The sequence below is a fragment of the Heloderma suspectum genome, chromosome 4 (genome assembly GCF_057233095.1).
Source record: "Heloderma suspectum isolate Gila_16-S chromosome 4, 16-S_ref, whole genome shotgun sequence".
NCBI lineage: Eukaryota > Metazoa > Chordata > Lepidosauria > Squamata > Helodermatidae > Heloderma > Heloderma suspectum.
This window is the reverse complement of record NC_139461.1, coordinates 188278731-188294124: the sequence shown is the minus strand read 5'-3', so window position 1 is coordinate 188294124 and position 15394 is coordinate 188278731. Positions and strand designations below refer to the sequence as shown.

The following is a 15394-nucleotide window of genomic DNA, read 5'->3' as shown; positions in this document are numbered from 1 at the left end:
GGAAAAGCATGACACTGAATGCTTCGCCAAATTTAGAAGAAAGGATGCAGCCTTATTCTCAGATGGGAAAGTGCTCCTGGTCACTACAGCTTGAACACCATCAATTACACAAATTCTTTTCTATCCAGAGTGATGACATCTGTTGACTATTGGTTTGTCTGGATTCTTCTTCTGTCTGGCCAACCACATCCCATTATATGTTTTATGATTATGCATATAATTATATGATTCTGTGTTTATGAAGAAGGAAAAAGAAGGAAATCCCACTTAGGAACGTTAACAAAGCCAAAATAGGAGCAAGTTTCCTTTTATTTTGTCGAAGCCTCTTCCAAGTTCTGACCAAAAATCTATGCTGCCATCAGCTGATGATGAACTAGGCTATAATGTGACAGCAAAAATTTATTCAGTAATATATCTAAGTAGACCTGGCTGGTTTCATCAGGATCTCCATCCTCTGAATTCTTTTAGCATGTGCACTACGCTACTTCTATATCTCTATATATCTATATATATATATTTCTATATATAAAATCACAGAGGGAGCAATCCTATGGCCCTAGACAGCATCTGATATTCTTACTCTTCTTTGCCTTAATTGCTTCATTCTTTCTTTTTCTTTTCTTTAGACTTATAGGCAGTTTCCTTTTTTAAAAGAGAGATGTTATCCCTAGAGGGCATGTCTTGGGTATTTGTAGTTCCTATGTCAGATCGGCCACTATAATTCCTGATAAACTTAAACAATTCAATTAGTGTAGTTAGCAATTCATGGAAATTTTATCAATTTCATATCTTCCAGAATATCTTTAACCTATTAAAATGGTGAATTACTATCTTTCTGTTCATCCTTCTCAGCTTTAGATAAAGAGACCTCATTTTGTGATTGAGTAGGATGCAGTGCCAGCTCCTTCACCTGTTTTAACATAAAGTCATCCACAATGTTCCCTCTTTCAACACGTTCTAGTCTACCAGTAGCAGATGAATTTTCTTCAAGGGCTATTTCCATAGCTAAACTAATAACATCTTACCCCAAATTGACCTCTTGTGTAATGCACCTATGATCAACAGACTAGTCCATATGGTGAACATTCAGGAAAAATAGGCTCTTAAGGCGTAATCCTATGGGTTGCGCCCTCAGTGATTGTAAGCCCCCAAACTCGGGGGCCTACGAGCATCCTATGCAGGGTGGGAGGGGTGGTGGAGGCGACACTCCTGGGGCTTTTTTGCTTGTCTAGCTGGGGCGCATCGGAGGAGGAGGAAGGGAAGGAGACTGGAGAGGCCTCAGGATAGTTCATATACTAGCCTCTCCTGTCCCCTCCCTGCCCAACAAAATGCCCCCTTCAAGGTCGAGTTCCTGACCTCAGAGAGCAGCTGGCATGGTTCTTTCTGCACCAGCTGGGATGGGGAGGAGTGTTGGAGCTCTGATTACCCCCCGCCCTGGGGTCAGAGCGCTGTCTCCAACTTTGGATCGGGAAATCTGAAATATCCTATGGACCCTAGAATAGGCTTCTTTACCTTAGGTTACAGATTATTCTCATCTTTTTAAGGCATGTTCTTGGTTTGAGCTTTGGGATGCCTAGACAGCCCAAAGCTCAAATCATGCCTAGACAGCATCTTCATTTGCATTTTGGTGTAAACTGTCTTCCCACTCTAGAATTCCTGTAATTTTTTCCACAAAGGAAATATAGCTCTTATTTTGACCTCACCTATTTTACACTGGAAATTTCTAGCAAATGTTTTCCCAGAAGATTCTAAACTGGAGTTTACATATGAAGAGTCTTCCAGTCTTGAGCTCTTGGCTGACATGATGTTGCCTAATTCTAAATTTGAAGCTGGTGTTGTATAAACAGAGCAAACTGAACACAAATGACAACACTTTTCCCATTTTACCTGTTGGAGAGAAATACATCTAACCTCAATGACTTTAAAGTTATGAGTTTACGTGAAAGGCTTGTGCAGCTGTTTCTGAAAAGTTCAGGGAAGTTCTGCTGTACTTTCATAGCTCACCACACAGGTGTCATGCCCTGACTGGAGGAGTCCTCCTCGGAGGAACAGCTAGAGGCTTCAGAAGCCCAGGCACCTCAGACCAGGGGCTGCCACCAGACCCACAGGAGCCTGAGCCCTTGGGGGAGGTGATTGCAGGGCAACAAAGTCTGAAACCTTTGCCATAGGTTTAGAATAATGGAAGAAGGCAGCAACAATGGAGGCCATTTTTTTTTAAATGGTGATCGGCAGGATGTGCCCATAGACTTATACACAAAATAGAGCTGTGTATCTTGTGTATAAGCCTATGAAGACATAGACTTAGATGCAAGATTCATGGCTGTATTTGTGCTTAAGTCTATGGGCGCATCCTGCCGATTGCCATTAAAAAAAAATATATATATTGAAATTCTAAACATTTTTTATGATAACAGGAGACCAATAGCTTTCATGACTATTAGTTGCCCTTCCCAACATATGCCTTGGTAATTCCTCTTTTTGTTTGGCTACTGAATAGGGAGAACTTGTCAATTGTGTCAGAGCTGGGAGATAGAGCTGCCCAAGGACGTGCCTATGGAAACCTGGGGAATACTCATTATCTTCTGGGCAACTTCAGGAATGCTGTTATTGCCCATGAACAGGTACAAGAAAGTGTATGTTGGTGTTTTCAAGCATGATGTATTGTGTCCCAGTCGCTTAAAAAGCAAGTTTATTGCCTGCTGTTAACTCCTAGTGATGCCAGTGCCATTGTTTCTTTAGAGTTCCTCCCTGCAAAGTATCTACAGGAATGTGTATGTACTGCAGAAACATCTGCATTCTTTGCAAAAGAGAACTAAGTTATGTTCTATTCTAAAACAACAAAAGTAGAAAGCTCAGATTCTCAGAACTTGTGCCACAAACTGTATTCCATACTTTTACAGTTCACGTAAAATTGAACTGTACATGTTTAGCTGCCAGAGAGAAGTCCATACAGAAGTTCATTGAGAACTATGAAAGAATTCAAGCAACACTCCATGAAATCCTGGAACATCCAGGGTGCTTCCACAATGACAGAAAAGGTCTCTCTACCTATCTGAAGAGCAAGAAGATTGACATGAACTATTTAGATGGGGGAGTTTAGAATTATTCTCTGTATAATCTCAAAAACCTGCAACTGAAAGAAATAAGGACATTTCTCATGTGTTATGTCAAGGGCTAGATACTACTTTAGTTGAAATTGTTCAGGGAGACTCTGTTCCTTCTTTGTGGATACAATAGAGGGCATACAACTCTGGTTGCTTAAAACCGTATGTCACAACATTTGACAAGAAAACTTTATTTTTCAGCGCCTTTTAATTGCAAAGGAATTTGGTGATAGAGCTGCAGAAAGAAGAGCTTACAGCAATCTTGGAAATGCCTATATTTTCCTTGGAGAATTTGAAACTGCTGCTGAATACTACAAGTTAGTGTATTGCTTAATACTATTTTGATAGCTAACCCCACCACCATGCCTTCATAAGTAATCTAATTTGTTTTTAGCTTTAGCTATTTCACAGGAATATTGATTTGTTGTCTTTTCTCTCATGATCTTCTCAAAAGTGCATACCTCTATTGGCCATTTTTGCTCTTATTGGTTTCATTTTCCCCCTAGAATAGCATTGCCCTTAAATATAGCATGTAAGGAAATAAGCAGGATTTCTGCCAGTCATAGTTCTGAGAAGCCTAGTATGTTATAGGATGTAAAGTCCTGACGCCACATAACCTTTTGAACACAGGGGCATTTCTTATGTATGACCTCCAGAAGTATCTTCAACCATATGGTCTGAAATCTTGCCCTGAGGGAGGATTTGCCACGCCTAGGCTGTAATCCTGTACGCAGCCATGTCTGAGTAGACACGTATAGGATTGCTCTGCTAGTCCTATGTTTAACAGATTAAACCATGGACTAGGATACTGCTTTTGATCAAACAAGGTTTGTAGTATATTGTAAGTAAAGAGGGATGATTCCATCAGAGCCCAAGGCAGGATGTTCAATAAATTAGAGGCAGATATTGTGGTAATAATATGCCTCATAGCTTAAACATGACAGAGGCAACAAACATCTAGTGTGACATAGGGAAGATCTCTTTCTGACTTGTAAAACAGAATATAAAATAAATACAATTCAGTCAAATCAAAACAGCAATAAAAGAATTAAAACAACCCAATTTAAAACAATCTACAAGAATAACCAAAAAGCATTACCTAATCAAACTGGCAACAAAAAGGTCTGCTTGGAGAAAACCAGAAGGGATGAAGCCAAAGATGTAGCCCATGGAAGGCCATTCCAAAGTTCCAGAGTGGCAGGCCCTGCTTCACATAGAGCCCAAACTGGCATCCGGATAGGAATAGGGCCTCTGAGGAGGTTCACATGAGAGTATGCATTCCCTGAGATATCCAGGATCCAGACTGTTTATAGTCTGAGTGTGCAAGAAAGGCCTGTACTACTTAAAACAGTGTAACACCTGATCACTCTGTGTTGTACCATCTATACTTTGTCAGAATAAGTGAAGTAGAAAGGGAGCAGAGGGGTATAGATGGTTTTAATTTTTAGAGTTGGTACTGAGTTAAATACTAGAGTCTTGTATATAAAGCAAATAGCACTATGTGCATTTTAAGCCACAGATATCTGAACCTTGACAGCAGTGGTTTTCAAATCATGTTTTGAGGAATCCTGAGGTTCCTCAGAAGTTTATCAGGAGTTTCTAAGAAGGTGAGTCATGGCTGACAAGCTTCCCTGAAAAATGGCTTGCTCACCACTGCCAATTCTCCCCTCCAATGCACAGTTGCAGTATAATATATTCTAGGTCACAGTCTTAGCTCAAGAGAGCCAAAATGATTATATCCCATAGATTATGCTTTAGAACCTACAGTATGCTGGAGTTTCTCAGCAAATGATTTGATACCGAAAGGATTTCCTGGAGACAGTTTGAAAACCAGTGCTCTGCACTTGCAGATCAACAGTTAACAGATAGATAAAAATTATTTAGATGAACATTCACTGTAACTGTTTCATTTTCTAATTCTGTTTTGTTTTCATCCATATATAAAGTGATTAGCATTCTATAGAACTATATTGATTATACTGAAATAAAAAATTCAGACCTACATAAACTATGTGTTTTGATGCTGATATACTGATGGTGTGGGTATTAGTGCAGATTATATCTAGCTGTTTGTTCTTTTAGGAAGACATTGCAGCTTGCCAGGCAGCTTACAGACAGGGCTGTAGAAGCACAAGCTTGTTACAGCCTTGGAAATACGTATACTTTACTTCAAGACTATGAAAAGGCCATAGATTATCATTTGAAGCACTTGGCAATTGCTGAAGAACTGAATGATAGGTAAGTAAATCCCTGTATATTAACATGGCAGATACATTTTTTCCATATATAAAATTAATGCATAGTAGAACTCTCCAATTCATATAGGTAGAGATCCAGAAAGCTACTTTAGGCCCAAGAGCTTTGTGATCTGTGGTGGGAATTTGTACTCTTTCGTTTTGATCTGCAGGTGCCCATGCCATACCATAAACACAAGCCCAGAGTCTCCCTGGTGCAGCTTTTGGAAGTGGGGAGGGTAGGATAGGGCGAGTCTCCTGCTGTTAAAAGTCTGAAAACTTTTCAATAAACAATACATATTTATTTTTAAAAGATACAAGATTGGCATTAGTGTTGGGATTAGCTGACTTTCCATTTCTAAGCTTCATATTATGTAGTTTCAGGACATTTATTTAGAATTTTGCAGTAACGAAAAATTGTGCATGTTTAAAAGAAAAGAGGAAAGTTTGTATTCCATTTAAATTGCTTGATTATTGAGAGCCAATTCATCTATTACTTTAATTTTGCAGCTTAAGAAAGTGAGTACTCATGCTTCTGATTCTCCACAACTAAAATCACATTTGAAGCAGAATGAATTGTCTATGGAGTTTATAAAATGTGTGCTCTGGCTCTTCTTAAAGTATTTTAACTTCCTCATACTGGGAATGGGAGATAGTCACCAGTAATGGGCTATTACTATGTTACTTGGTGGTATGAAAGCCTCTGTAGTGTGGTTGTTTCCCATGATGCTCTGACCATAAAGCCCTGAGGTCACATGGGATGGGCTGCCAGTACAGTTACTTTCCACACCAGCATTGCCCCTTCCAGGAAATGGGCATCATTGGCATGAAAAGTAGCGATATAATGTGACCTTAGAGCTCCTGTAACCAGATGGGATGGGAAGCAGCCATGCAGCAGCAACTCCCATGCTGCTGAGATAATGTAGGAATGGGCTCTTACTGGCTTAAGCAATTAGAAAACAGACATCTGGAGCTTTTTAATAAGTGTCATACTGTTGAACCATATTTCAGAATTGGTGAAGGAAGAGCATGCTGGAGTTTAGGGAATGCATACACAGCACTGGGGAACCATGATCAAGCTATGCATTATGCAGAAAAACACTTAGACATTTCGAGAGAGGTACGTACATGTATTTGGAGTTCTTTGCTGTGTGCCCTTCATCTCAAAGAAAAGAAAGTGTGTGTATATATCTGTCTGGAATGAATTGGCTATGTATAATGTTGAAAAAACTGCATTAGAGTGTGAAATGGCTGGAATAGTTTGCTTGCAGCCAAATGTGAAATGGGCAAGACCGCAGGAGGCCCCAGGCATAACCGTCCCCTTGTTTCAATGATGCTTGCACATCCAAAATTCCCAGTGGAACTTTGTGCACTATATGCAAGAAATATAGTTAAAAAAGCAGTTGCAGATGTGACTAGTGGCATCTCTCATTGACTCATGAACTGATGGGCCAGTGTCCTCTTAGAGATCAAAAGATGCAGACCTGATTCACACATCAGGACAGCAAATTGTGGGTTAATTAACTATGTATGAAGTATGCAAGCCATTTCTGGATTGAATAAGAAACCTACGAATGCCTCATTCATAGATAGTTAGTGTGATGTCTGATCCCAGGCACTCTGGATTGTTTATGGGTTAAACAGCCCAGAGTTAACCCAAGGTTAACCTTGTCGCACTGTACGGAGATTTACATGTTTGTGGATAATGTGTGTAGCACTTGTTCAGCATAGTTTTGAAATGAACAAATGCTTTTGGTTGCAGGTGGGAGATAAAACTGGAGAACTAACAGCTAAACTTAACCTCTCAGATCTTCAAATGGTGATTGATCTAAGTTTCAGCACAAACAGCTCAATGACGATGGAAAATCATGTTCCAGATAATGGCTTGAATGGTAAGTGTATGCTTCCATGACAATGATTGAATAGTGGATTTGCTCCATCAGCAACATTTAAAATTCATTAATCTCAATTAATCCTCAGTAATGAATTGGTTCTTGTATTCCCTTCATTGGAGAGAAGCTCTTTTTTCTTTATAAGCAAAATACAGCAAACCTAAGTATACCATTTAGAACAAACATCACTATGATGTGTAATTGCAGATTGGAGGATCTTCATACAGTTGGAGGATATGCTTTGTTAATGTTTGTTTTAAAACAAGCTCTTGCTGGCTGTATTTGCATGGAATGATAAGCTAGGATTCTGACTAATCCTGCTTGGTTCCTTCTGCTAGCGTGGCCAGCTAAATAAGGCAGGAGATTTAGTCCAAATGCGTCGCTTCCAAACAAGCCCGGATTCATAAACTAAGAACAAACCGTGGTTTCCTTACCACATTCATTGGTGGTGTGTGCAGACCTGGCCCTGGTCTCCTTGCCATATTTGGTGGCAGACAGACTGATTCAACATGGGTAGGATGGGCAAAGTCCAGCTGCTGCTTCGTTGCTGCTTCTATGTGTCATGTCATAGGAGATGACTAGAAAAAACTTTTATAAAAACAATGATAAAGAGGGAACTCTGGAGAGTTCACCAGAAACCCTGTTTCACTGCCACTCGGCAGGGCCAGTCTGGGAGGACAGGGTAGCCACTTCCTTGGTGAAAATCTATATGATTGAACCCTATCTGCTGCTCTAGGAGGAGATGCCAGCCCAAAGATTCTGGAATGCCCTCTGGGAGCCACAGGAGAATATGTTTTCTGGTTTGTTCTTAATGAGGAGCGGTAGCTTTTGGATTTGGAGCATAGCAATGTCTTTTTGCAAGAACATATACATACCCACTTTTTGCAATTAGATATTGGACTAATATTGTAAGACCGCATCCATGGGAAACTTCTACCATAACTCCTTTAGCTTTGATATCCCGTTATGGCTTTCCTGCACTTTGAAGGCATTGAAATTCACCGTGGATACATGATAGGTAATTGTAGCTTTAAAAGTTGGTATGATAAATGGAATAGAATAGCCACATGTCATGGATTTCTTAGAGGAATAACAATTATTTCATGTATTTATGCAGTTTTTGCTCAAGGTTTGAATACACTTACAATGCAATCCTATGCATATGTATTCAGAAATAAGTCCCATTGGGTTCAATGGGGCTTGCTGCCAGGAATGTTGGTATAGAATTGCAGCCTTAGTGATTGTAGAAAAAGCTAGTAATGCCCTTCAATGATTTTGTAATGTAGTTTCCATATGGGACAGTTATAATTCAATTATTAGTCGATGGACTGGTGATCTTAGGTGACTATTAGATTTTAGTAGGCCTGAGGAATTGCACCTCAATGGACTTCTATGTTTCACGCACAGTTATTAGTCCCTTTTTAAAAAAAAACACTTAATTTCTGTATCTCAAGGCACCAGACCACGGGCAGGACGTCGCCACAGTATGGAAAACATGGAACTTATGAAGTTAACTCCTGAAAAGGTTGGTGCTTTTTACATACATGTGAAAATCGGCTTGTAAAAATATTTCATAGGATTGGATCCTGTCCTGTGCTCATCTTTTGGCACTCACAAATTCTGGCAAGCTAACACAAAACACCAGAAATGTTGAGAACTTTTATTGGTAGCAAACCAGGTTTCATAGACGTGCTTCTTAGCTCTCACGGCAAAAACTTAATGGTTACAACTCTCCAGAAATCATATAGCTGATGGCAATTAGCTATAGGCACAATATTAAATTCAAAGAACAGTCAAAAGCTAATAACTATAACTGTGTCAGAGATCAATACAATTAGGTTTCCCTGTTGCACTCTCTACAGTTCAGAATACAGGGCAAGGGGCTCAAATGATTCCACGCATAAAGCATTCTAGGCAATCAAAGAAAAGTGTTCTAGAAAAAGAAGTAAATCCACACATGCAGAGGTTTAGTCCAGTCTTGAAATCTTTGTTGTTACCTCCACGTTACATGGGTCAAAGTCTATCAAATCCAAGAGTCAAAACATAGGTTCAAGAATAAGTCTAAAGTAAACCCACATACACAGAGATTTTGACAAGCATAGTTTCCATTTTGGTATCTCCATGCTACATGGGTCAAGGCATAGAAAAATCCAAGAGTCACAATCAGTCCAAGCCAGTAGGCCCTGAGCTATTGAAGATGAAGATACACAATTTATAGCGAACACAGATTCAAGGTCTGTGAAAAGTATAACAATACATTCCATGACAGGTTCTTAATGATTTATAGATCAAACTGACATTTCAGATGTACGGATCCCCTTACCTGGAGTCTGTCGGGGGGTCCATAGGCGGAGAGAGGCGATCCAGTCCTCACCCCAAAATCCTCCTCGGCTGGTTCCGCTCCGTGGGGAGTCCACAGAGCCACTGGCCGGCTCTAGCCACGGCCAGACTTCCGGCCGCAGCCAGTCTGTGGACGCAAATGGCGTCAGGCGTAGGGGACGCCATTTGCGTCCCTGCCATTGGCCATGATTGGCTACATAAATATTTACATAGCCTATCACAGCAAAGAGCAGGGACGCAAATGGCGTAGCGGATGCCCTTTGTGTCCCTGCTCTTTTAGTGATAGGCTACATCAATATTTACGTAGTTGATCATGGCCAACGGCAGGGACGCAAATGGCGTCCACTATGCCGGACGCCATTTTGTTCCACAGCCTGGCAGCAGATGGCTGCAGAACAAAGATGGCGACCTGGACCAGCCACCGCCAGGTAGGTTCCATCCCGGGGGGATTTCGGGGGGTGGCGGGGGGGTAGTCCGTTCCACCACGGACTCTGGGGAGCTGGATTCCAAAGAATCTGGCCTCATTGGAGTCTGTGGCAGATTTCTCCACCATCCCTATTCAGATGTCACTGTGACTTTAGTCTGTTTCAAGTGTTTCTTGCAGTTCAGATGGGGGGAAGCCCCAAACATGAAGGGTTACAGGCAGTATACGATGGACAGTAAAGACAGTGATCTCAGCAAAGGCTCCTAGCCTGAGCATCTGCTTAAAAGTGAAGGTGGGGCTGTAATAACACACCTCTTAATGATCTAATTGACAGGGGAACTTAGCCCATAAACGAGACCAAACAGGGAGTTTTTATTCAGCCTGCTTGACTTGATGTATCAACCTGCATGACACCTCTGAAAACCCTCACCCCTTCTGCTAGTTTTTCATGGAGAGGCTATTATAGTATGACCTATAAGTATAGGTGTGACCTATAGTTAAGATCAAAAATTAGCAGCTTGATGGGAGTGTCTCTCTCCCTCCCGTTTTTCCTCAGAAAACTGAGATAAGCTCACATTTATTCTTTCCATCAGCCCCCCTTCCTATTGCCATTACATTAATAGCTAGTTATAGCTAAATTCTTGGGCTTCTTCCTATTGAACTGGGCTCCAAACCCTTCTGGACCATTTCTGATCAGATTCTGACTGTAAACTATAGAGCCTGCTGCCATGCTGGGGCTGGGCCCTGACAGATCCAGGCAATGGTTTTCAATGGGAACGAAGTGCTACTAATTTAGTAGTACTAAACCATAGTACTATGTACTTCCAACCATAGTTCTTAAAACACCACTCAAGATTAAAGCTGTTTCTAGCTATTTCTTATAGCTTTTTTCTGCCTTGTCTCTTCCTGGAGCAAATTTTGGGTTATGTATTAACTCATTATTTACAGAAGGGGAGTACATGGCAATACCAGAAGTAAGGGTGGGGGAGGGGAGAAGTGACATATGAGCAGAACAGTACTATGGGCAATCGGTCCTGTTGTAATCTGTGCATGTAACTACTGGAAATGAAGGGTATTCCAGAGGTCCATTCTAAGCAAGATACAACAAATAATGGTTTCTGTGTAAGTATTGTGATGTTTTGAGCTTCCTTCAGTCTGTCACTTTTAAAATAATCAGAAGTAGCTTTGCTGTGAAACTAGTAAAATGAATTCCAAAGTAGATTTTAACTGAGGAATTCCATGTTAAAATGCTTAGCTTCTGCACAGGAATGGCTTTTAAAAGTTTAGTTATTAATATGTAACTATAGTTTAAAAATCTAGGGAGTTACAGATCATTTAAGAGGGGAGTGATGTACAGTGAATATCTTAACATTGAGTTCATGCAGTGAGGCCAGTTATCATTTTAAGGGTGCAATCCTATGCATATTTAGACAGAGAAAAGGCCTACAACTCCCACCATGTCCCAGCCAGCATTGCTGGCTGGGGCATGCTGGGAGTTGTAGGCTTTTTCTCTGTCTAAACATGCATAGCATTACACCCTAAGTCTTAAAAGTTACTGAAGGTCTTTCCAGATATAGTTAGAGTAGACCCATTGAAATCAGTGGGACTTAAGTTGGTCATGACCAACTGAAATTCCAATTAATTTCAGTAGGTCAGCTCCAAGTATGATTAAAGATGTTTCCAGACAGAGGCCTCCTAGTGCTAACAATCAAAAGGTATTGTGCAACTGTTCCACTTTTTCTGGTAAGAAAAGAAACAGATGCAGCAGTGGGAAAACATGGGAGGATAAAATTCTCCCCATTAAATTCTGTGAATGACGCAGTGAGATTGCACAATGAAAGCCTCATCCGGTAGCACCCTAAGTCTGAATCCAACCCATTAGTTTATAATGTGGCTTAAAAATATCAGGGATCCATTTCCTGAAGGTAATAGTAGTGTTGTGTTTTATTCAATTTGCTATATCTTGTCACTGGAAAAATATGATCATTCCCCCACCCCCCAATCCAAAATTTGCATGACAAATGTTATAGTGGGTCAAGTTGCATTAGATACTGCCTCTCATGTCCTAACCTGGAAGTCAGCTTAGGGTTTCAGAACTGTAGAATGTCTTGCAAAGACAGGCTTTTTGCTCTTTTGGTCAGAACTGATCTTGATATGAGGGACTTGCATTGTTGGGCAAAGCTCTGTCTTTGCAAATACGCTAATCTGAATAAAGCCAGCCACGTTAATGTTGGTGGTACAAAAATTAAATCAGCATTTTGTGCAATGAGAAACTGTCTTCTAGATAGTGTCTTAATTTACATTATTCCTTTTTTCCTAGGTTCAGGACTGGAACAGCGAAATTCTGGCCAAACAGAAACCACTAGTTCCCAAACCTTCAGCAAAACTACATTTTGTAAATCGGTTAAAAGGAAAAAAATACAGAAACATCACTTCTTCCAAAGTACTTCAGGATGCTAGTAATTCTATTGACCATCGACTAAGTTCGCAGAAGGTATTTGTGGAGAAACATTTAATCACTTTAAAGTTCTGAATATTGAAATAAATTACAGCTGAGATCTTTTGGAGGCATAGTTTTTGTTCACTTGATTAATGCTCAGATCAGCAAAGACTGTAATTCCAAGCATACTTGTTAGGAAGCAATTCCCATCAAACACAGTGGATATTTATTTAAATATGTTTAGGATTGGGATGGAAAAGTTAGTTTTCACATTGTGTTGGATGTGTTGGGGTGCATGTGTGTCTGAACTAAACATAAGATTATAAAATCTGGATCAGCTGCTCAAATACAGAGCTTACTTTAGTTTAGGATAGAATTGGACGATTCTTGCTTCTTAGAAAGAAACTGCTTCTTAGAAACAGTATTCTGTTTTTGTTCACTGACGGCTTTCACCTCCCTCCCCTAATGCTATTTATTTTGCCAAAAAGGTTATGTACCATGTTATATCTTAACATGGCTAGTACAAAAGCTCCTCTATCTTCTTCATAAACAACCAACAGGACCTGTATTTGTCTTGACTCTTTTTTAGAAAAGCAGCCCTGATGAGCCTGGAGATGAAGGGTTCTTTGATTTGCTAAGCCGATTTCAGAGCAACAGAATGGATGATCAGAGATACTGTTTCCAGGATAGGAACAGACCGACAGCAACAGCATCTTCTACACCATCCAGAACAATGAAAAAATGTAACTAATTTTAAAACATATGTAATTCCATCTTCTGAGTGAATGGAATGAAATCTGAAATTGTTGCAACCAGGACACATAGCAGACCTCACTGCTTTGCATATACACATCTAAGCTAATGTTTCCTTTTTCTCACCACTTTGCAGCCTTTTCAGCTTCCATGGTTTCACCCCACACAGATGAATTTCTAGATTTACTTGCCAACTCTCAGAGTAGACGCCTAGATGATCAGCGAGCCAGTGGCAGCAATTTACCAGGACTTCGTCTTAATCAGTATAATAGTCGGTCAGTCCTTGGCCGGTTGATGGCCAACAACAACAGCGAACCAGATGATGACTTCTTTGATATCTTAATAAAATGCCAGGTGGGTGTTGTGGCTATCTGGATGTTCTGCATGGCATGTGCGGTTTCAAGATTTTAAGATTGCCATAAAAGAATAGATACTTGGTGGGGCCTCATGGTGATATCTGGCTTCAAGTAGGGTAGCTCTTGAAATCTGAGAGGAACTGAAAAATGCATACAATAACTGAAATGCTTCTACCAAAGGAGGGGCTGATAAATAGCAAAGGGTCTGTCACCTAAGAAGGCTGAAGATAGTAGCATTTTTAACAAAGGGTATGATAAGTCACTTCAATCCCAGAGGTACTCTTCCAGTTCTATTTTAAACTGAATGGTTGACTGAGATGCTGTAAGCAAAATAAGGAATAATTGAACTCAAAATATTGGAATTGAAAACAATGTAACGCTATTGGCTGAGAGATAAATTTCCGGAAACTGCACAACTCTGGCCTTTTACCTTCTGGCTAAGTGAACAGCTCTCAGCATGTTTCTCAGATCCTGGACAGACTTTCTCTGATAGTCACAGTTAAGGACATTTGTACCTTCATTCTGTGGACATATATCAACCTTACTAGTAGTACTTTTGAAATCTTCAGCCTGTTCTCTCTATGCTGAACTGATAGTCTACCTCATTCTAAATTCAAGCTTAAAAAAACAATTCTGAGGAGCTCTTTCTGGTGTGCTAGTTTATTTGAGCTGGTCATACAGCTTACTCCCATCTCATACCAGTGCACATAGTACCAACACATAAGATTTGGTATGGAATAACAAAGAAGACAACACTGTGGCTCATTTTAAAGAATAGATTTCTCATTCACATGAACAGTCTAGGGCTTCCTTGAGTATTCACTTGCATGCTCGAATGTAATAGGTGAGTGGGACAGCCATGGATATGATCAGCAGCAATGTCCGTCATCACAGTGGCTGAAGAAAGTGCTTCCATGATCATAAGCTTATAAACGGAGTAGGGGATCAGCCCTTAGACACAGGATCAAAGGTTATATTAGTAGATGAGATTTGCAAAATGCCCCTTGTTTTATTAAGGATAAATTCAGGTTGGCATTTCAGTTTAGAGTTGCATCCGCATGGACTGTAATGTAGTCTGCCTTTTTAAGAATACTGCTCCATAAAACACCATACAACAATTCAACACTTTGTGCCTCTTACTTTTGAAGGGTTAAACTAGCTTCTGAAAGACCTTAAGGGGCTGCCATTACTAAATTCCCTCTGATAAGCTTTTTTGAGCGGTGCTGTACCAAAAGATTTACAGACGCTTGAGAAGCCTTATAAGAGATAATCACCATATAGGAAAATGTATGTATAATCGTAGTGAATGGTAAAATTGTTTTTCTGTTGCGGGCTGAAAGATTGGACATCCAAGCAAGAGCAGCGGGTACCCAACCCATCTACACGGTGCAGAAAAAGCCATGTGAGGCGTGTCGTTCCAGTGAGGTCTTAATTTATCCATAAACAACTATATTTGCTAATTAACTAAGCAGCACAGAGAACAAAAAGAACTTGTCAGAAAATACCTTGTATGTTCTGCAAGATTATGAATGACCTAGCTTTTATAAAAGTAGTAGCAAGGGAGGTTTGGATGGCCTTGCAGATTATAGGGTACTTACACCACTGTTAGTCTTACTGTAAATAAGGCTTTAACTAATTAAAGAACTTTCGACTCCATAAGGACAAAATGGAAGCTATAAAATATTTCCATGACTTCTGACATTTATTCCAAGCAGAGAGGGCATAGGCTAGAGTAGGAAGAGGAAATTTAAAACTGAAGAGCTTCAATTTTGTTCTTCTGCCACATCCTTTCTATCAGGAAAGTTATGGAAAGATGATAGCACACCTTTAGATAAGCAATGCGAGCCCCGC

At 40.2% G+C, this 15394-nt stretch overlaps 1 protein-coding gene across 7 annotated transcripts in view; it reads left to right on the top strand.

The window, feature by feature from the left end:
* The window catches only part of GPSM2 (G protein signaling modulator 2), a 48937-nt gene that overhangs the window by 30354 nt on the left and 3189 nt on the right, over positions 1-15394 (top strand). For all 7 annotated transcript variants that reach the window (XM_084851569.1, XM_084851568.1, XM_084851571.1 and 4 more), the window contains exons 6-14: positions 2498-2621; positions 3306-3421; positions 5187-5342; positions 6350-6458; positions 7101-7230; positions 8685-8755; positions 12315-12488; positions 13024-13177; positions 13324-13541. In XM_084851569.1, coding sequence (XP_084707695.1) covers positions 2498-2621; positions 3306-3421; positions 5187-5342; positions 6350-6458; positions 7101-7230; positions 8685-8755; positions 12315-12488; positions 13024-13177; positions 13324-13541 — 1252 coding nt within the window. The remainder of the gene's footprint in view (positions 1-2497; positions 2622-3305; positions 3422-5186; positions 5343-6349; positions 6459-7100; positions 7231-8684; positions 8756-12314; positions 12489-13023; positions 13178-13323; positions 13542-15394) is intronic.